Here is a 22,690-nt window from a genome sequence, read left to right on the forward strand (position 1 = left end):
GAAATAATAACGTGGCGTCATTATAGATGATTCTTCTGAAGAGAAGTAAAGACAATGAAGGGACAACTAGAACACGTGTAGTACAATGTATAGCACCATAAGGCTGTGTTTGATGCTCTGGAGGGCTTCAACAAGTACTGTTCAGCCAAAAATCAATCGAAAAATCAGCATGATAACAGAGCATGAGTTGCCCTATAATAGCCTTAAGACCCCCAAGGCAATGCAAGTCCCTTTCATCTGCCACACTGCACTGACTCCAGGGGAACCTAACTTCCCCTCCCAGAGTACCGCCTGGCTGTATTTCTAACCTGCTTCTCACCCTTCCTCGTAAAGGGGAGCTGTCAAGGACTGATGATGTTTTAAAGTGGTTTTTAAGAATTGTCTTTCCTTGTGCTTCATTCTTTACCTTTTCTCAAAATTTGCACTCAAATTCAGCCTGTCGTATCAGTTGCAGACTACTTTCCACAATATTAAATGGTCAGGCATAATTCTGGATAACCCAGGAATAGCCCTGTATTCTGTATGTCTAACTAACATATATGAAACTGCCCCTTAACAAAGTCAGAGTTCAGGTGTATGCAAACATGACATGTAAACAATGCACAGTATTGTTATAAATACACATATATAGTTCATTCCAAGATTTCATCTCAATATTTCTTCGATCACTTCCTCACAATGTCTGGTTTGCTCAATTTATATTTCTACTTGGCATTTGGTGCAAACCCCCAAAGATAAGATACATCTGTCCCTTAGTCACAAATCTTGGCATTTTTACCTTAACTCAATCGTGAAATGATTAGTTGAAAATTACCTTGTTTATTAGCAGGGTTTCCTCATAATAAAACATTTTATTTCCAAACTTTTGAATGTGACATGAGATGTATCAACTCAGTAGTGACATATCAAAGCTTAAGGAGGACATATAAACACCCTGATCCGTGTGAGGGAAGGAAGAGCTAATTGGAAGTCAGCTTCCCTGTGATTATCAGCTTGTTTATGGGGAGGGAGGACTCCTCTGAATGGCACTGTAAATTCATCCCTGATTATGGTGTTAAAACCAGAGCTCATTTCCACAAGCTCCCCCACCCAATCCATTTTGTTTAGTTACAAAGGGTTGTGCACTGTTTTCAGAGAATGACAGTTTTCTGTGCTTTGATTTTCTCCAGTTTCAAGAAAAATTAATCAGTTGCACAAGACAGTTGTCAGATTTCACTTCCCTCATGGCAGAAAGCACACATATTCATTGTCTGCTATAAGAATAAATTTTAGTAATCTTTCCCCATGTCAATATGAATATTAGACTGACCCAATTAATATGAAATGCTTCTATGCTGCTGGAACAGACAGTGCTACAGAAAGAGCCATTTGCGCAACCTGTTCATGATTATGGGCCATAAGGACACAAAGATGGCACACACATTTGTGGACCATCTGAATTCTTATACGGAAAGGGGAGGAGGAAGGGGGAGCGGCATGACGTGAGCTTGACTGTCGTGGGTCATGTTTTTTAATCCGGAGTATTGGACATGTAACACAGCAACAAGAGCTGATCATTTTGTTTAATCACCTTTTGGATCTTTGCCAGATGGTCTCTATTGAGAGCGCTGCAAACAGAGAGAGATGAACTGCATCTAACACGCCACCAGAGCTTTCCCGTAAATGTCTGAGAACTGATTCCAACAAGAATTTAGTCTCAGAGCAGAAAGGGATACATTTAAAAACTATGTGCATTAACTATACTTTTCCCCATAGAATCCTCACTTGGCATGAATAATTTACCCACTCTTATGCTAATGGGATCATGAAAGTATCCCTCTGTCTTTAGTGCAGCTATTCTCAGCTTTCAGTAATTACCCCACCCAGTGAAAATAACATGGCTTCTGCATTGAACGGCCGACTAGTACCTGACAATTAGAAAGATCATGGCTGACAGTGGAAGGGTCCAACACTGGACAGAGAAACCCTTGTAACCCAAGGAAGAGCACCAGCGTTAAGTGACGCTGGTCGTGGGGGAGAACGCGTGGGGCTGGACAGCAGGGGAAAGGGTGAGAGTAAAAACTGCCCATTTTCAAGTTTCTCTTTCCCTGACTTGTTACAATCAAAATTTTACTTTGTAAGTGTAAAACACATTCATGACAAGATTAACTTTGAAGAAAAATAAATAAATGATATCTTCAAGTACATCTGCATTAAGTTTATTTTATCATAATTTCTAAAATAAAATCTAAGTATGGGAAATCCTGTACATCTTGCTTTTTGGAGGGAAAAAGGGATTACAAAAAATAAAAAATAGAACACCTCATTCTCGACCTCTGTCCACAAAACTCCATGTTAGGTAGTTCACTGTGTAAAAATTATCAGGCTAAAACATCTGGGAAGGAAAGCTATGAAACAGCAGGGAACGTGGCTGGTTTATTGTTTATCTTTTGTTTATGAGGCAGTATTCAAGTTTAATTACTACTCTAAATTAAACTCTAACTGGCACCAGGAGACATCTCTTTATATGACTAAGTTAAAAAAAAATCTAGAAATCCCAACTCTGGGTTTTTCAAGTAAATTGATACATATAGGAAGAAATTACTCAGAATTAACAGCAATTATAGAAAGCTTTTAAGCATTTATGGGCACCATTACATGCTCCTAGAGCATTTATTTATTAGAAGTGTTTCATTTTATTTCTAATGGTTACTATTTTATAAAGTCCTGAGAAAATCAACAGAAATTATTTGGATGTTTGCTGATGGTTAAAGGATGATATATTTTTTGACTTTTTTTTGGGGGGGGGAGCAGAGAGACTGAAAATGCAACATACATATTCTATATACAACAGCTTCTTCTACGGCAATGCTCAATTACCGATTACCTTCTCAGAAAATTTTTTGATGCAATTAAAAGAACAGGAAGAAAAATGTCACTGCATTTATTGTAACAGTAAGTGACCAGTTTTGGATGAACTTAGCTCTAGGAAAAATAAAAGTTAAAAGCAACTAGCAAAAGATTATGGCAGATGGCATCTGTCATATTGTATTTAGGGTTATTTTAAAGAGACTGCCGCCACTATGAAAACATTCCATTGACAGAGTTTTTTCCTAGACTGAATAAGAAATTCTAGTAGAACATATTCAAGACCCACCATAAACGGGTTGGAGATTCCCCCCCTCCTTTAAATATGTAACTGGAATATTTTGGTGGGGGAGAATACTGTTTCATAACGATAGCATGCATTATGAACTCAGACATGTAAGACTATTTTAGATGCTTGCTTATCTATAAATGCTTATATCCAATATCAAGGGGGTAATTTTAGGTTTCAACACCATGATTACTAAAGAACTGGATAATAAATAAATAAATATCTAGCAGTGGAATTCTAGTGTCATTGCCTGGGAGATAGATAGGGACATCAATGGAGGGATTTGGCAGGTGGCAGAGTTGAAGAGTTGAGAGGAACCGTACTGGCTGGTACAGCCCTGTGTCCTGAGAGATGAAAGACACAGCGATGCTAGAAGGCGAATGTATTTAGGTTAAACTGGGTCTGGCAACAGCATGGTTAACGTGCGCGTGGTGTGCAGTGTGAGCTCAGCAGTTACTGGGCCAACTGTCTCGGTATTTCTGGGAATCCTGCCTATTCACAGTGCAGGGATTGTTCAATTGCTGCAAAATGTACAAAATGAATTTTACAAAAATGAATTGTAAGGAAGGCCCCATTACAACGATTTTACAGCAAAGATGTCAACATCAATTTTTCTTTCATGCATAGCTAATGATTAAAACAGCATATTCCATTTGCCTAAGACAATTCATTTCATATTGGCACATCAAAATATTGAAATACAAAGTTATCTTTACTCTACCCTTTTTATTCATTGCTGCTGAACCCATACCATTGTTCAAACCAGGAAAAATAAAACAAACTTGGCACGAAATACTTAAAACAAAGGCTCATCAATATTCTCCAATTTGTCAACATCTCAATTACAGCACTGGAAAAAATGTAAATTTCATGTGCTCTAAACACTGAGGGGGCTATTCTCTTGCCAATTCACGTGCGTAACTCCCATCAGCGTTAATGGGAGTTACACAAACCCATCAATAATAATAATACTTGTACATATATTGTGCCTTTCATCGTAGGCTCTCAAAGTGCTCTCTGAACAAGGAGGCTGCTACCTAGTCTTTACTCTGGCAAAACACACAATGAAATACAAGGCAGCTTTTGACTCAGCAGGTATGGAATTAGGGACCCCAAGCTTTATTATCAAGCCCCATTTTACTGATGGGAAGCCAAATACAAAGAGGGCCAGTTACTTCCACAGAGCCACTAGTCTGCACCCTAATTCTATCCCTGAAAAACCAGGTTTCTTTCTTCATTTCTTCATTCTAAAATGACTAACAAGAAAAAATCCCTTCCTTTGGATACTTATAGCAAAAAAAAAAAAAAAAATCAGAGTGAATGAAAGTCTGGTTCATATTTACATAGTTTACTGCTAGGCATGTGCTGTTTGAAAGATACAGTAGAGTCAGGTTTTACATTTTACCAAGTTTGTTTCTTACAAGATTTTAAAAATCCGATTTTTTTCCTCCTTTCATTTCCTTACGCAAACACTAAGGAGGAATTGATGACCTTTCACCTGTGTAACTGTAGCTCTTTCACTATCGGGTCATAAAATGAGGTATTTTTTACATTACAAAGTAGAATTTTGTATGAATCATTTTAGTTAAAATATTCACAACAATTATAAAGCGACATAAATGCAGTATTGTTTTATAGCATATGGCTATTAAAGTTTAATTTAAAATGTGTATGAAAACACTGTATTTAGTACAATTCATCTCTATTTTTTTTCTGTTTATCATAATTTGTTTTGAAACTGAATCATTTTACAGTTTTCCATATGCCTTTTGTGCTAATAAATTCTGAATACACAAGAAAACTCTTTTCTAAACTAGAAACTTGGTTTCCAATGTAATATTATAACATATTTAATACTAGGAACATAAATATCCCTCTTGGGTTCTCCATTATACACTAACCCTAAGATTTAACCTAGGACAAGCATATGCGATTCAGTCAGGATCTCTGTTGACTTTGCCCTGAAGCAGATGATTAATCTTTCCCACAGAAAGTTACTCTGGGCAATTTGATGGGAAAAATATCAAAATGTCTTGAAAACATGTTTAAAAGACTAACATGGGCACGAGTATGACATAATACACTTAAGTCTGGCCTTCAAAATTTAGAGTCTACTCTAAAAAACAGCATACCCTTAAACATGTGTTTTGGAACCACTGATGGGGAAGCCAGGTTAGAAATTCTCCATGCCAAAACATTCTCCATTTTATAGGAATCATAACTTTTTTTGTCCCCTACATGTTAATACAGTAAAACAACTGACTTCCTAGAACGCATGCACATAAGCTACCACGTCCACTCTTTAATCCCACAGAGATATGATTAAAGGAACAAAGTCCTGCAGGGATCAAACCCTCCCACATTGCATAAGTGGGTACAGCTCCCCACGACACGGAGGTTTGTGCATACTGTTTTCACCAGTGTATCGGGCTCAGAGGTTTTCTCTTTCTTGACTAAAACAACAATTACAACAACAACAACAGCAAAACTAAACTAAACCAAAATGACAAAATTCCATGCCTTGTTCACAGCCACAACTCTTCCCTGCTCCAAACCCCAGGGTCTTCTCCCTCCCTTCTCCCCTAGTCTCTGGTCCTTTCCTGTTATCTCCCTTGCCATAACTCAACCAACTCAACAGAACAAGTCAGTTTTAAATTTCAGTTGGGACCTTGGTGACCTGTTAATGAATCTACAGAGAGGAGAAAAACTCACAGTGTTGAGTTATGCCTGGTGTTGCTAGCTGAGTTGGAGTCAGAAATGCTTGAAGCGTTAACGTAATTGCAAGAATGTGAAAAATGAAGCGCTGAGCTCCTGAGCAAAGTGAAAGGTCAAAGCGAGCCTCACACACAAGTCTTTGGAAGATAGCCTCATTAGACCATTAAGTCTGCTTCTCCTTTCCCCCTCTTTGTACGGCGTTTAGGGTGTTTTGTTTTTCATTAATAGATACATTTTGTCCCTTATGTCACAGCATTTGGGGTGGTAGGAGGGTAGAGTCATCAAAAGCTTTCCAGATTTAGCCACACTGAGAAGTCGGTCCATCACCATGACACGGAACTACAATTACACCATTGCAATGAAGACCCACTGAATTTACGTACATGTCATCTTCAAATTGCCTTATAGTTTAGTTGTCTTATATACAATCTAACCAGCCCAATAAAAACAGTATATAAAGCCTTGATAGATATGACTCACAAGTTCTTCCACAGTGTATCATCTCACAGCATTAATTTCTGTGTCAGTTATAACTTGCACAGACCTCAATTCTAATTTGGACTCATTCAAGTTATTGTCATCCTAGAGAGAACATTTTCCTAGACTCTTCTAGAATACCGGGAATCTAAAATCCGTAGCCAGAAACTTGGAAGAGTGAAGGCACTCACCCTACATCAACCACCCTCTTTTAGATGGCATATATGCCTCAGCTCAAGCTGTTAAACTGTCCTCTACTTGGAAGATTCTGTAATACTTAAATATTGTGGCCATAAACACAGTCATAATAGAGATGAAATAGACCTAGGAGATCAGACACCATCTAATGTAAAATATTAAAAAGTAAAATCTATACACTTTCCTGGCCCACATTCAGTAATGCATCTTCCTTTAAATTATCATTTTAGCCATAGAAGAGCCATTCCTACCAATACGTAATTGCTCTCTGTGCAGTAGGTGGGTTTCTAAATAGTAAAATTTACTCCAAATTACACTAGGCTTCCTTTTCATCGGCATTTCACATCCCCCTTGCCCTCTGATTATTCTAATTTTTAGGACTTGTGACAAAAGTCACCACATTTGCTGAGTGGAAGCAAATAACCTTCTAAGGATTTCAGAATCTGTATTCCCAAAATAAGATTCCATATAAAATTTGTGCAGTACTTCTGGAGCTAAAAAGAACAGATTTTTGCATCTGCAGTGCTTTACAGGCATTATTGCTTGATTACAGGGAACTCTTATAGTGGGCACCACAAACAAAACACAGGCTTTATGGTATAATTAAAACCACTGCACATAACTACAAAGGAGCTCTGCGATTCTACTTACTCACACACATGTAAGTGTAGATAACCAAATTTGTAAAAGAACTGGCAGAACTAATCAATTGTTAGTGTAATGCCTACTTAAAGACTACACATCTCACTTGAATTTTGTTAAGTAATGTAAGTTCTTTTTAAGAGAGGGAATACTGTCTCCCTAAATAGCAGCTGTGCCCCCTAACCTGCCATCCTCCTGCTTACAGGGAGGCAGATGTACTGATGTCATAAAATATTGAAGTTATTTTAGTCATGTCTACTTTGCACAAGGAAAATGCTGAACCTTTTACCTTGCTCACTGCTGTTGTCTCCACTCTGGGAAGCGTGACCCCCACTGGAGGGTCCCGGGGTGCCTGCGGAGTGGGTGGAGGTTGCATCATCATGATCTCGCCAAGATGCAGGATTCTGATGTCAAAATTCCAAGAAATTTTTCCACAGTTACCATTTCAGCCATAAATGAGGAGCCAAGAAGAAAGGTGCAGAGAGAGACAAAATGTGTACATATTAGTATTTGTGGAACTAGGCATCTATAGATGCTACAGTATGTTGTCTTTTCAGCAATAGGGAGCAAAAAGAAAAAAAGAGATGCTCTAGAACCTCAATGAGGTGATGGTTATATCAGTGTATACATTTCTTAAAGCAAATTTATATAGACACTTAAACTGGGTGCATTTTTATTATACACATATTATGCCCTAATGAAGTTAATTTTTAAAGTTAGAAAAAAAGCCTATCTAAAAACTAAAAGTCATTTTTCCTCTTGCCATCTTATATAGGGCACATTCTTCCACAAAAGAGATCCCAAAGATCTTGGTTACTAACTATTTCAGAATATTAACATCTACAAAGCTCCGTGACTCTCTTTTAAAAAAAGAAATCCCACAGACTCAAGAATGTACGAGATAGCTCTTTTCATCCTTCAAATGCATCACCCTAAAACAGCCCAAGTAAACCCTCAAAACTGTTATCAACTGATTATACCACCAAAAGACATAGTGATATTATCACTGTACCCATGCCTAATAAACAATCAAGTCTGCTTTAATTTGCACAAACAACAACAAAAGTGAAACAACTATGAACTGGTAGCTATCTAATAAACCAGTTAGGACTGTCGTGTGAGCTCCATGGAAGCTTTAAATTCACAGAGCAGTGCTTTCTCCTGGAGAACTACTTGTTCAAAGGACAAGCAAGGCAAACCGAGAGTTATAGCTCATGCTACTTTGCTGAGTGTATTCTTCTCCTGTTCCTCCTCCCCTTTCCTGATCATTCCCAATACCCTGCTGTTGCTTAAAGGAAAACAGGAATTCCAATGTACAGGAAGGACTTTATCAGCACCACATGAAGGCAGGCAAGAGATGGAATTTCCTCTGGCAGAAACAGAGAGTAAGACCAGCACATGAAATACACCAGCCTTAAGGCCTGAACTGTACACTTGTCACCTGTATGCAGTGACTTCAGCTAAGACCACAGACCTAATGGCAAGTAAATTCTTAGGGGGAGGGTTTCTTTGGGGGTAAATTTTTTCAAAACAACATCAGTCTCTCAAAGTACACTATTTCTTCTTGCAATATCTGGTAAGGTTTCAGACAGACCAACATGCTACAGGAGACAAACATCTTGACCATCTGAAAGCAATCCCGCAGTGTTGTCGTCATATATAGTTTATCCAGAAGAAAATCGGTCTATCATTTTCCTCACCATCAACTCTATGATGTGCATACAGAACATAAAATTTACCAAAATAACACTTAAAAACAAGGTGAGACAAAATAGGGGACTATTCTTATTTGGAACAACAGCTGGGGAAAAAAAACCTTATTTTTTCCCTGTACAGATCTGCTACAAACTGATTACACATTAATATTTAGCATTTTTGATAGGTGATGAAATGACCCAAAGCTCTATAGATTAACAACATCTATATCGAAGAATGCTACTGGCACTGCCATCAGGCAAGCAATTGATTCAAAGTGAAAACCCCAAGCAGAAATTTTGTGACTATAAGTACGGCAAAGATGAAGATCTCTAAAATAAAGATGTTTTAGAAAGTAGATTAGGGAATGAAGTTGCATAGAATAACATGAAAACCAAGGATTTCTGCTGCCTGTATTAAGACAAAGTTGTGCCTACAACCTCTCTTTTACATCTAAGTTAGAAACCACTCCAATAGTTTCAACCTAAAGGCAAACAGAATATAGGAGCTCTTCAAGCTTTTCAGCCTCTTCATGTCAGCTGTCTGCCGGGTGGCAATCAGATAAAGAGCTAGAAGAATTATATGGAAAGGAGAGAGAGAGAAAGAAACAATAGCATGCTGTGAGTTTAGTCCTTCCTGCAACAACACTGGCTAGAGGCTTCTTTCAGAAAACACAAGAGCTGCAACACATTCACCTCCGCTAAACTTTTCAGTGTACACAGCAAGTGATACTAATTTTACACACTGCAGGGTTTTTATTAAGCCGGCTGCTATAAAAGCTCCTTATCCCTCATGAAAATTACAATAATTAACCACTAACACCTCAACTATGTTTTAAGGCAAATGTCATCCAATCGTTATTACATAAGCATTCACATGAAGCTGGAGTGAGGCTTTCTGTTTGGGCGCCATAGTGATTGGAAGGGATCACCCAGAAAGGTTTCCTGCAACTGAAAGTACTGGTTTGTCCCTATTACTCAAACCTGTACTGAGTTTACAGTCAGACCTCGTTAATTTATAATTTGGTTTATTTCTTTCCACAGTTTTCTGGAGGGGGTGTTTTCTAAAGTAAAGGAGTAAAGAATAAGCCACATAAGGAAATATTACTTTAAGAACAGCTGGTTCCTCCAAATGAGTCAGGTCTTTGGTGTTTAGACCAGACCTGAGATTGGCTCAAGTTCACTATCTAACCCACCACACCCCTGTTTCTTCCCTCTTTTCTCCCTCAGATGTTTATTTCCACATAGTGTCTCAAGTATTATGATCTAGTTCGAGAGACTGACACAAACTACGGAGTACCATGATATTCATCCAAGTTGAAAATCGGAAAAACAGATAAACCCCTTTGGGGTTTCAAGGCTGAGGAGTTACCCCAAACTTGTCTGTATTCAGATACACCATGGGGACTAGATCATACACCAAGATAAATACTGATAATCTGGACAATGAAAAATTGCTATCCCCTTGGTCATAAAAAATTATAACCTACATGATTGAATAAATTATAATCCATAACACTGATTTTTTTCTTAAATTGAAATATTTGTTTATATCGCAACTCCTTTATTCTTCTTCTTTTCCTTCCCTAGATAGTTTCCAAGTTTACATCCTTCAAGAATAATGGCCTGGCTTCCTGCCAAGTTACGTGCAGAAGTTTAGTGAATCTTGAAACCAAACTGGCATATGAAAGCATGTAAAACACATGACGTATGAAGAAAAATAAAGAGAAATGCTTTCTGTGTGCATGCATGAGGGTGAGTATTCAGGTATATGCATTCCACAATATATGTCCTGTTCTTCAGCCAAAAGTATCATAAAGACACCCGAGGGCAAGGAGTGAACGTGTTTCTATTCCCAGTGGCTTTAATAATTGGGAGTCAAATATGGTACTCTTCTTGCTCATATGTAATTGTGTTAAAGAGCAGTGTTAGCAGGAGAAAAGCAGTGAATACTGAATGGAGCACAATAGAAGGAGATGGAAAATAGATACAAGAAGCTAGGTCTCGAGGGGCAGTATTTTCTATTTGCTGGGCTACAGACTCACAGCTGATAATGCAAGTTGTAATTAATATAAAAGCAGGAGACAAGATGGGGAGAGCTTGTAGGAGCGGGGCCACAGGAGATCACTCTGCTGCTCTCCTCTGTTTCTCATTTACACACAGCTTTCCCCAGAAAACACAATTCTGCCCATATTTTCTCCCTTGAAAGTTAAAAAAAATTGATTTAGCACCATCATTGAATTTTGCTAAATCTAGGAAAGAGCAGAGAGAGGACAAGAGTCTCCAGGCATAAGAAGCAAATCATATGTGCACCTCTTTTGTTGAGGTTGCAGATATGGTGGAAATTGTAACATTTTAAACCATTATGGCATTTCTGCTGCAGACCTGCCTATAGGGTACTCTTTAATAAATCCTGGTGAATTGGTGATGTTTCCATATTTAAATGATTCTACACAGCTCATGGTTTTTCCACCCAAAGAGACAGTGAAATAAATGTATGAGGGTTTCTAAACAAATTCAAAACTGAGTGGAAAAGTAAAATGTTGTTAGGGTTCGAGAAAGAAAAAGAAAGCCATACCAAACATAGGTTTTGTCTAAAATAATTTGAAACTCATCTCAGACCCCAAATGTACAGGTGATTCAATGGATGCAGTTTAGAGAGAGAGCGTTAGATTGGAATGAGGACTCTGGGGTGCGCCTCTAACTGATCCTGTGAACTTAAGCAAGTGACGCACATTATTTTCCAGGAACTGGTTTCCTTTATCTCTGTAAAGTTCAGAAGTTAGGCAAGAAAATCCCTTAGGTCACTTTCACTTCTTATTTCTAGCATTAAAAATACTTTAAAATAGCATTTGGTTTTCTAGAAACTACACAATAAAAACATGATATAAAACAGAGTCCAAAGTTATATATGAACCTGGAAAATACAGTAAAGTAATTCAAAATATGTGCTCCTAGGTGGAAAGTAATAGTCCACATACATAAAGATATTTCAATCAGCAAATGGAGTGTGCAAAACTAATCTGACACCATACATTTAAACAACAAAGGCTTGTGACTCATATCAGTACACATAATTAATACTGTTAACATATTTCCTACGACTTTGCGATGTTTTAACTTCTTTGACAATACGCAAAAATTATTATTTTTTTAAATAGGATGAGCCCTGACTGGTGCAGCTCAGTAGATTGAGTGCCAGCCTGTGAACCAAAAAAAGAAAGGTCGCCTGTTTGGTTCCCAGTCAGGGCACAGGCCTGGGTTGAGGGCCAGGTTCCCAATTGGGCGTGTGTGAGAGGCAACTGATCAATGTTTCTCCTGTACATTGATGTTTCTCTCTTTCTCTTTCTCCCTCCCTTCCCCCCTCTCTAAAAATAAATAAATAAAATCCTAATAAGAAATAAAATAAGATGAAGACTCCTACCATAAGGTAGTCAAGCCTACAAGACTTTAAAATGTCAATGGTAAGTTTTGAAAATTTCCCTCTGTTATTCTAAAGGTGACAAGAGAACTCAGGAGGAGTGTGTACGCTTTCAGACGTAGACCTGGTCTTTAAACTGTAAACAGAGCCAGGTCCTTCCTTGTCTCCACCCCTCTGTTAAGCTTTGTGAATTAATATGTGAGTGGCTCTCACAGAAGTGGCAGTACTCTTTGCAAATGATTCCCCCACGTAATAGAGCAACTTTTAGAGAAGATAGAAATTTCTTGCATTGTTGGTACAATGTCATGTTATAATGTCTCCTGCAGTTTTGAATTGTTTAAATATTCCATAGACTATCAGTCTGAAAAAGTAAAAAGTGAATTTTGAAAAATATTGCAATATAAACCTGATGGTAGCGAAGGCTTGTGGCTGTCAAGTGCACCCTTGTTTAATTTCATCTCATCACAGTTACGCTGACAACATATTCTAACTGTACAACTCAGTGGTTTAAATAATACAATTATTCTGGATGGGGATTGACAGAAAAGCTATCAACCACTAGAAACTATGCAACAACAACAGCAGCAAGCGCCTGCCCTCAGCCATGTCTGCCTGAGTTGGTGAACAGCACTGAGGTAGAACTTTCCCGGAACAGATCCCCAGAGGGCTAAGGTAACACACCGTAAGGCCTAATCTTACACTAGAAAGAAGAAACGATCTGATAAAAGAAATCATTTGAATGATTAATATTATCAAATCTCATATTTCCCCCTTGATATTCTATAGATCAATCCCTCCCTCACTGTCTACTCCCTTAAATTTTCCAGATAATAAAACAATTCATCTAAAGACACTTGCCCGTATTCTGTCAGGAACAAGGTTCTGGGGATTCTCCCATCTGACTTAACCCATCTCTTAAAACTGCGGTGACACAAACAAACTAGACATAGTCGGAGATCCAAAAGAAAACAACAGCATGTCTTCATTTTAAATTACACCTTTCAACATAAAAATTAAAACATTTTTCTTTTATTAGTCATATTATCAGAGCCAGTCAATTTTAAAGCATTTTCATGAACTGTTAAGAAATTGTTATTTTTTTCCTTTACTTAATTTGTCCAAAAAAATAAAATGTAGCTCCTTATGGACATTAATTAGGAATAAAAACATAACTGTATGCACTTCAGACAAATACAGCTTAGCTCAAAGAATGTATTTCAGACAAATATATTTCCTTGTCTAAACTTGATCTAAAGATATGTAATGTATCTTTATATGTAAATGTAAAGATACATTTCATTTATCTGTGCCAGATCTAAAGATTGACCTAAAATTATGTAAAGTAGATAATGTGGGGATCATCTATTATTCAGAAATACTACAGACTAGAAAAAACATGATTATTCCACAAGAGTTTTCAAGTTGAAACTTTTTTTTAAAGAATTGGTTTCTTGACATGTTTATTTTAAACATGATAAATCTGAACGTCTGGGAAACTTAACATGAACTGCTGCTGACAAATAGAATTCTATTTCCTTTCACCATCATGTTTCTTTTTCTCCCCAATATTCTAAGGAACACTCTAATAGTTGTTTCCTACCTACAGAGTGATTACTCTTATGAACATAACAAAAATCATTATAATATTGAAAATATAGGCATTCGTTATGAATTTATTAAACAAAATAAGAGTAGCCAATGTTGTAAACTGTATTTTCTATTTAATTCCAAACTTCCTTTTATCATTATGCCCATCTTGTAAATGTCAATAATAAATGAACAAATTCAGTGTCTTTACTGACTGCAGCATGGAAGGTAAGATATTATGGTTGTCTTCTTTTAATGCATCCCTGTTATGCCAGATTTACTCATATAAAACTATGGAATGTGAGACCAGCATGACAACAGCCTGATTTAATAAGTAATACTGTATAATATAAAACTCATTCTTAAAAGTCTGCCAAGAAAACTTGCTTTCAAGATATTTATAACAATTACTTTTATTCATTTCTATTTTCAAAATTTTTAATAAGAAGACTGAAAGCTATTCTAGTACCTAATAGTTGGCTCCTGGTGCTTCTCTGTCTGCTTTCCACTACACAGAACTACATACTTATTCTTTTCTCTCTTTCTCTCCTTGCTCTCTCCCTCCCTTAAACACACACACACACTCACACACGTGCAGAGTAGCTTGATTCCACTTAATAAGGATAGAGGTGTATGTGTTTTGGGGTGTCAAACAGCTGTCACAAACTGTCACCTCCACAAGAGAAACCTTGGCACACAACAAATTAAACTACACTTCTTTTTTAGCTGTCATTATTCATAGCCAATAAGTTGAAATGTTCTCAGTATTTCATGTGCAAATAAAACCACGAGGAAGCACAGTAGATCAGAACAGTGGGCCAACAGATAAAACAGAGAAAACAACACACTCTCAGTCCTTCTGAAGTGGCTCATCATCACCCCTGCACCAGTGTGCACCAAATGAGATCCAGCCTGGGGCGATGTATTAAATATGCATATCAAAGCAAATGAAAAAATAAGCCTGGAGATTCAAATTGGACACATTTACATGCTGAAAATGCCCCACTTGGACCACTTTTCAGGTAGTGGTTGTGGTATTTTTCTCTTTTTTGTGGTGTGGCTGGGGCTTGAGGGAGATCCTGCTTGTGAAAGAGGCACGAGAATTCGCTTTGTAAGGAGAAGTCTGGAAATGAATGCAATCAATATACCTCTGGTACAAAAGTGTCAGAAATGGTGAAAACTCTCCAAGGTTTTCTCTCACCTCCTGCATAAAACCCAAGTCTGTGGCAAACCTCACCATTTTCCACTCAGTGTACTGGTGGAACAAATTATTGCTTCCTTTCAAAACAAATAGCAGGGGGGCTAAAGTCAGAATGTTATAGTTCAGATCTCTATGAAATAAAAGGCTTTAAATTCTGATGCCCAATGAAGTGGCAAGACCTCATGGGTTCAAAATAAATCAGTTGTCATATCTACTTGATTGGGGGCCTGACAGAGGAGCAACGCATGTTACAGCTGACTCTCTTATCCAAAGATGGTGATTGTTAAGTTATTAAAGCATTATCCTCTTAGGTACACCTTTCTTCTTGAGTATAATTTAAATATCACAAGAGTTCCAAAAGTTGGTCTTTTCAATCAGCCAATACTCTACACAGTCTAATTGATCTTATCTCTTTTATGTAAACATCAGCATGGTCTACTTCTATACATCCACTTGAAAAATAGTTGCCAAGAAACTGTTCTAGAAAACCAAGTAGTCAAGACCCCTAGAAATGTCACAAGAAACGCTCTTTGGCTGTAGACAACTGTGCCCCTCTCTCTCTACAGACTAAGCAACTAGATGCCTTCCCATTCATCCAATAAGGTAAAATGCATGTGAATTTAAAACAGGAAGCAATGAAAAATAAAAATAAATATAAGTAAATAACAACAACAACAAATATTTCTAAGGTAGTGTCATGCCTCATGAACCACAGCCGCACATCTCAAGGCTACGTATCAGCAAATAAACTTTCCATAGCTCCTGCTGCACCCTTTGGATTTCAGTTCATACACGCAATATACAAAGGAGCTCCTGAAGTTTTCCCCCATCCTGATGGGAAAAGCCAAGTGTACAGATAGGCACAGGCTCTTTCAACACTATAGTATTTATATTGTCTCATAACTAAATACCCAGGACCAACATTTCCTTTTCTTTTCCTTTTTAAACTTTTTGTCCTTAGACTGTCTTTTTATACTGCACAAAGGCTGAGAATTAAAATCTATGACTGTATATTTTCAAAATTTTTGGTGTTGGGATTGGGGATGGAGAACCTCACAGAAGGTTTATTCTTAAGGCATTTCAACTCATTCCTCTGAACACTCAGGGATAAGAAGTGGCAGTGGTGGTGGCGGTACAAACTGCCTTCAAGCCTCAATCTCTGTTTAACTCCACAGAGTGTTAAATTAATATTTCCACCACCAAGTCATTAGACTACAGCCTATATCCTTTAGGTTGTGAGTTCAACTGACTGCAATCTATAGACAACCAGGCTTGTGTTCCTATAAATACACTGCTGTTCACACCCACTCTTTAACCTCGCCACTCTTGCCTTTCTTACCAGCTGCAATGCTTCTTCTCTTTGCTGCTTTTTCAAATTTTCAGTCTCACTACATATGCTTTTTTTTTTAAGCATCAGACTTACTAGATCAGTTCCAAAATAGGATTAAAAACAGAGAATAGAAAGAAATCTCCCTTCCTGGCCTGACATCCACAGTCGTTCCTTACTACACTTTCCGTCCTCATTCACCAACTGTTACAGTGTTAAAATTCAACAACTAACCTATGGTTACTCAATCACAATTCCCTTCAGCTTTCTGAAATACATTGTTAATAATTGTTTCATCAAGGTTACTGTCTTTTATTATGAAGATGCTAATTTGGCATCTTGGCAATAAGGCATTTGGCAATAAGTCCATATTCTGGCAATAAGTTTCCATAGAGCAAAAGCACTGAGAATTGTAAAGTGTTCACTCCTTCTTTTATTTTGAATGCACTGCAAGAGTGCCAATAATTCTCAGGATTGTCATATCTGTGAGAGACAGAGAAATAAGCCCCCCTCCCCATTTCTCTCTTTTCCCTCAGCCTTTTCTCTCCTATCCTGTCCAGCTAGCTGTCTTGCCTCTCTCTCTCCCCGCTGCACTGATTGCACAGAGTTGAGAAAGCAGAAAAGGCAGTGGTCACCATATCAAACAGACAATTTGCTAACACTCAAGTCACCAAATCCAGGAAACTTTACACATTAAGAGCACAAATCACTCTATCAACTCCCTGAGTCTTTTTTTTTTTTTTTTTTGGTTCTCAACATAAATAAGGAGGGAGCTCTAAGAAAGGGGAAAAGAAGAGGAAGAGTATGGCCGAGTTATTAGGAAAGGGAGAAGACCTCCAAAGAGACCAAATCATTTAAAAAGAAAGCTAAATCAGTTGGGCTAAATGTTACAACAAGTTTAAAAACAAGAAATGCTTTGCCCAGTGGCCCTAAAAGAATGCCAAAGGCTCATAGACTTACATGGTCAGCGAGATTTGTGGAGGAGCCTGAAAGTTCTTCGTGATCTGACTTGGAACTGCCATCTCTTTCATCAATGACGAGGTCAATGGGCATTTTCCCCTTCAAACAGCTAATGTACCGGTGGCAGAAGTTATCACACAGTTCGTGGACCTAGAAGGAGGATTATGATGGAGGGTTCGGCGGGGGTTGTTGTTGTTATTGTTTTGTTTCTTTTTTTTAAAAGGAAAAACATCAGGTTGCAAGGTTACATTTGGAAAGAGCAACAGTGCGATGTCTTCCAGACTAAGACTAATTAATGGGTATAATAGGTGAAGTCAAGGAAACAATAGAGCAATTTTAGCAGATATTATTCTCCAAAGACTTCCCTGAGCAACAAGTTACAATGAAGACAGAAGAAACAGAACTGGAAATAACTGGGTTTAGACTGGGAGTCCAGAAAGGAAAATCCGATTTGATGATAACATCACAATGTTGGAACGCTGGAACTGGGAACAGCATTAGCATTTGCGATTCAATAAGCTAGGAGGTTTGCATGTTTCCAGGGGAAAATGATTGAGCTGCAGAGCCATGTAAAGGCGCCCCAGCATGGATGACTCCCTCTGCCTGCACCTATAGCACGCTTAGAGCCGAGGGTGAGCTGAGCTAATAGAGACACAAGCAGGCTGAATGTCCAGTAACACAAATGGTTTGCTGCATTTCAAAATAATCCTGAATGCCTGGGGAAATACAGGGGGGAGGCTACTTTTAAAAGGAGGGCTGTCCTAATTCACCCATCTTCTGAGACCCTGGGTTGAGGAGCAATTTTAAGGAAGTACTTGGTAAAGTGTTGCTCGAAATCTCCAGGTGTTCAATCCCTCAGACTAGAGGTTTGTTTAAAAACAAACAAACAAACAAACAAACACCCATCCCAACACAACTAGGAGAGGGAAGTCCACATGAGAGCGCGGAGGGTCATTTCCTGCTTACCTTTTCTAACTCCAAAAGATGAAACCTTAGTACTTGTATTGCTTGTATCATCTGAAAGAGAAGTTTAGAGTGTGGAGTTCAGACGGCGACTTGGGGTGGGGGTGGTGAGGGGACTGGGCCCGGGCGAAGAGACAGGCTGGAGACCAGGCAAAGCCCACCCTTGGAGAAATCGTCAGAAAAACCAGGTGGTTACTGATCAGCTCTGCCTCATTGGCCACGGGCTAGGAATCTGACTCAACTGGAGCCGAAGCATTTAATATCTTTCCTCCTGGTGTTCAGTAAGCTATTTGTAAGAACGGTTTTCCTAGGGCCAGGCCTGCTTTCTCTGCCTGAGCCCTCTTTAACCGTCCCCTTCCTCGACCTCAGGCCTTTTTTTTTTTTTTTTCAAGTCGCTTCTCAGGGGAGAGAAAGCTTTTTAGAACTGCACACCCAGCGAAATCCGTCCTTAGTAAAGAAGGAAATACTCAAGATGAATGGTGAAGCAGGGCCTTTGAAAGCGGATTTAAGTACTTTTAATATTGAAATCTTGCAAATTAGCAAAAGAATCGCACCTAAAAGTGGCCTGCGCTGGCCTGCCCCTCACTCACCCCCAGACTCCCCAGCCCGCCCTCCGAAGAGCCTTATTTCTTTCGGGCTAGCAGCCGGGGGGGCCCCTACGCCTGCCCGAGCAAACAGAGGAAAGAGTTCACTTCTCTCACTCCTGGGGCCGAGACCTGGGACTCGTCCCCTTCTCCCGCGCTCGGCGCTGCTTCCCGGCTGGTTGCCTCCCGGGGCTCGGCTCTACCGGACACCCATCCCGCCCCTCACTGCCATCTCCCAGGCGGGGGCTCTAAGCTACTCCCTTCCTCCTTGTCTCACTGGAGCTTCCATGTCTCAAAGGAGGGCTCGGCTCATACTCCACCGGAGCTCCGGGAAAAAGTGGATGCTTCTGGGCAAGGGAGGGGGCCCAAGGGAAGAAACAATAAGCCTTACCAAATTGTCCAGCTCTGGATTTGAGGAAAAAAGTGGCTTTTCGGCACGAACCTGTAAGAAGCAGGGCAAGTCAGCATGAATTATCACTCCATTTAAAAGGGGAAAAAAAGACCCCAAACCCTGTCACCTACTAATGTGTGAGTGGGGATGGTGGAGGGACCCGCTGTGACAGAGAAGAGGGGCTTTTGGTAAAATACTACCTGAAACGAGCTCCTGCCTTAAATTAGTGGGGTCGGCTGAAAAACATTCAGGGCCTTCTGGTCCTGGCCCCATTAAGGGGTCCCTAGAACCGCTGAACTGTAGCCGGGAACTCAGGGCCAGCTCTGGGCCCCACTACTCCCCTATTGTGTCGTCCAAGGGGGCCAAGGCTCTCAGCCTCCCTCACCTCCGCGCCCGACGCGGACCGCCGGGAGAGGCGCCCAGCTTCCTTCCCTCCAGGGCACTTTCGGGTCCCTACCAGCCCTTGTCCCCAATTCTTGTTCAAGTAGCTGCAGGCGGGGGAAAAGGCCAAGCCCCAGATTAGGAGCAGGTCAATTTTAATTCGAGGGTCGAGCCCCTGTATTCCTGGCTAGGGGGGAAAACAAACACCCATATTTATCTCCGCTTCCAATTCGCCTCCAGGCTCAGGGATGGGGAGGAGGCGTAGAGCGCGGACTGGGCCGGAGGAACAGATCGGGTGTCCCTGCCTTTTCCTCCTCTTTCATGTGAAGCTCAGAGGGAAGGGGAGGGGGGTGATGGGGCTGCCGAAGGGTGAGTGGGTCAGAAAGGTTGGACCTGCTTGGCGAAGACCGCGATGTCCTCGTTGAAGGAGTCGGAGGAGCAGACGTCTCCGCCGGCCACTCCGGGTTCCCGGGGAGTGCAGGTCGCCAGCTCGCACTTCTCAAAGACCAGAGCTAACAGAGGAAACAACGGGTGCCTAACGGGCAGCGCCCAGCAGAGACACACACACGGAGACGGGGTGCAGAGGGGAAGGAGCAAGAACTGTAATCAACAAGTTTGGAGGGTTCGGATTCCGTCTTTAACACAACAGGCACGCATCACACTTTACAGCCCGTCCTCAGCCAGCCGAGCCTGGGCCAGAAAGAGAAAGGAAAAACGGCCTGGCTCTTTCCCTCAGCGCAGGAGTCCCTCGGTTCTGCTGCGAGAAGCCCCTGGACCCTTTAGCCCGCCAAGTAAAAAGAGCCTCCGTTGGAACGTAATGAAACGTCCAAGAAGCTTAGGCAGTCTGGGGCCTGGAGTGCATCCAGGGGCTCCCCACGCTGCAGAGGCCGCAGAACCAACCCCTGAGACCCAGCCCTGACCTCCCAAGAAAGGAACACTCTGTGAAATAAATGTTTTTTAAATTGCCTTGACCCCGCATTTTAGTGGGCATTTCAGCCCAAGTCTCCACCTTCATACACGCCCGAGGTGGTATTTCCTAAATCGGAGAGAGGGCTCTTCTAACCCCGCCACCTCCTTGCCTTACAAACTTGTTTGCTCTACTTCTAGCGAAGCCCGCGGTGGGGGCCAAAGTAATAGGATTCTTAAACGCCCAAGAGCTGCCTTCCAAAGACACATTTCTCCATAGGCAAAAATAAGTAAATCGAGTGTTAAAACTTGGAAGTGTGCGTGCGCGTCTGCCCTTTGTGTTCCTCGGGGCGGTTTAGCTACACTCCGGGATGCTTGCGGCCTCTGGCTTCAGGCTCAATTGCTGTTGACTGACTGTCCCTCCCCTCGGCATCCCGCAGCCTTCCCCACCTACCCTCAGCTGGGAGAGCCCGAGGGGCACGCGTTCGGACCGTGCATCCCCATCCCTCCCCGAGTGCTCTCAGAATATAAAATAATTTCCAGCCAGCTCCCTCACTCCCCCCAAGAGCCGCTTTTTGCAAGCAGCAGCCCCTTCCACCCGGCTGCACTTCAAGGTCTGCCCCCTTTATTTACAGAGAATTAATAAGTGGGTGATTAGGACTTCCTGGCCGACAGAAGCAGCCCTGATCCCAGCTCAAGCTGTCTTTAGTGACTCCCAGACTCTCGGTAGGAAACACAAGAGAGAAAAAAAAAAAAGTTGCTCCTCATCGGCAGGAAACTTTTTCCTTCGTCAAGGCCTCTCTTAGGGCGCCTGGAAGGACCAGCTCTGCGTCCTTTGGCCAGGAATCTCGTCCTTGGGGAGAAGGCCCTGGCGAGATTCTGAAGACTCAGTCATTCCGGGTTGTGGGGTCCGGAGTGACAGGGCCGTAAGGGCGGAGGAAACCATACCTTCTGGGGACTTTCACCCAAGGGGCAGAAGAACAGGCTGCTCCCTGCACTGTCCTTTCTTAAGGCAAACGGTCCCCCCTTCTACAAGCAGAAGTAACTCCCCACTTAGCCGTCCATCTTCTCACTCTCCCCCCCCGCCCCCCGAGACAAACACACACTCGAACTCACACTGACAAAAAGTACGCAGGGTCAGGGGTGGGGGTGGGGGTTACCCATAGATCGCGTCCTTGTCCCGCTTCAAAGCGTCGTTGACAGCGGATCCCATGCTGGCCGGCATGACATTGGGGTGCGGGGCGTGCGCGCCGTAGTGCTGCGTGGCGTGGAGCGGCGGCCCGTGGTTCAGGTGGTGAACCGGCGGGATCGGCCGCGGCGCGTGAGGGTCTCCGTACATGGAAGCAGGCACCCCTACTCCGTCCATCCCGCCGTAATGGGGCAGCTCATCGTACTGTCAGAGCCCGGCAAAGGGGAGAGGGGCGCGGGGGGTACGAGAGAGCGAGGAAAGCGGAGGGGAAACGGAAAAAGAAGCAAGGAGAACGAGCAAGAAGAGAAGTGGGGAAGAAATAGAGATGAGAGAGTGAGAACAACCCGAAGGGAAGATGAGAGAGAGGAGGGGGGAGGCAAGGTGGGGGGCGGGGAGAAAGAGAAGAGGAGAGGAGAGGAGAGAGGAGAGGAGAGGAGAGGAGGAGAAAATAAAAATAAAAACAAAGTCAGAAAGGAGAAAAGTACCGAGCACGAGTTGAACACACAGAAACCAAAGCAGCCGAAACGACAGAGTTGAAAGTTGGGGAAAACGTTTTTAAATTTTAAAATGGAAGAGTCTGAACCACGAGCAGCATTTAGAGCAGGGAGAGGGGGCGGTGAGGCCGGGGACCCAGGCGGTGCCGGGAGGTCCCGCTCGGGCCGGAGGCAGCAGAACCCCAGTGAGCCAACCGAGGGAGAAGTGGAGTGAGTGTGAGGAGGAAGCCCCGGATCCCACCCCCAACCCCCCTTCGCCTCCACCAGAGGATCCAATAAATCAAAAGGCGAAATGAAACAAAATAAAGAGAAGAAAAACGTTAATAATCAGGACGAGAACGCCGAGGACAAGGGAAGACTGGGGCCAGTGCCTCCCCGGGGGCAGGGAGCTGAGGGTGGGGGTGGGGGGGAATAACGTGAAAGT

General features: G+C 41.4%; 1 protein-coding gene across 13 annotated transcripts in view; it reads right to left on the reverse strand.

Moving 5' to 3' along the window:
- The window catches only part of MEIS2 (Meis homeobox 2), a 196,596-nt gene that overhangs the window by 171,552 nt on the left and 2,354 nt on the right, over nt 1-22,690 (reverse strand). For 9 of the 13 annotated variants that reach the window (XM_071221953.1, XM_045201327.3, XM_024568505.4 and 6 more), the window contains exons 2-7: nt 21,744-21,976; nt 20,071-20,212; nt 19,297-19,347; nt 18,325-18,375; nt 17,359-17,508; nt 7,458-7,572 (exon numbers count right to left, since the gene is read on the reverse strand). In XM_071221953.1, the coding sequence (XP_071078054.1) occupies nt 7,458-7,572; nt 17,359-17,508; nt 18,325-18,375; nt 19,297-19,347; nt 20,071-20,212; nt 21,744-21,949 (715 nt within the window). In that variant the 5' untranslated portion in view covers nt 21,950-21,976. Of the gene's footprint in view, nt 1-7,457; nt 7,573-17,358; nt 17,509-18,324; nt 18,376-19,296; nt 19,348-20,070; nt 20,213-21,743; nt 22,676-22,690 lie in introns of those variants that run through there. The other 4 variants (XM_053927889.1, XM_071221952.1, XM_071221954.1 and 1 more) reach the window with 3 other exon arrangements.

The sequence above is a fragment of the Desmodus rotundus genome, chromosome 7 (assembly GCF_022682495.2).
Source record: "Desmodus rotundus isolate HL8 chromosome 7, HLdesRot8A.1, whole genome shotgun sequence".
In the NCBI taxonomy this organism is placed as follows: domain Eukaryota; kingdom Metazoa; phylum Chordata; class Mammalia; order Chiroptera; family Phyllostomidae; genus Desmodus; species Desmodus rotundus.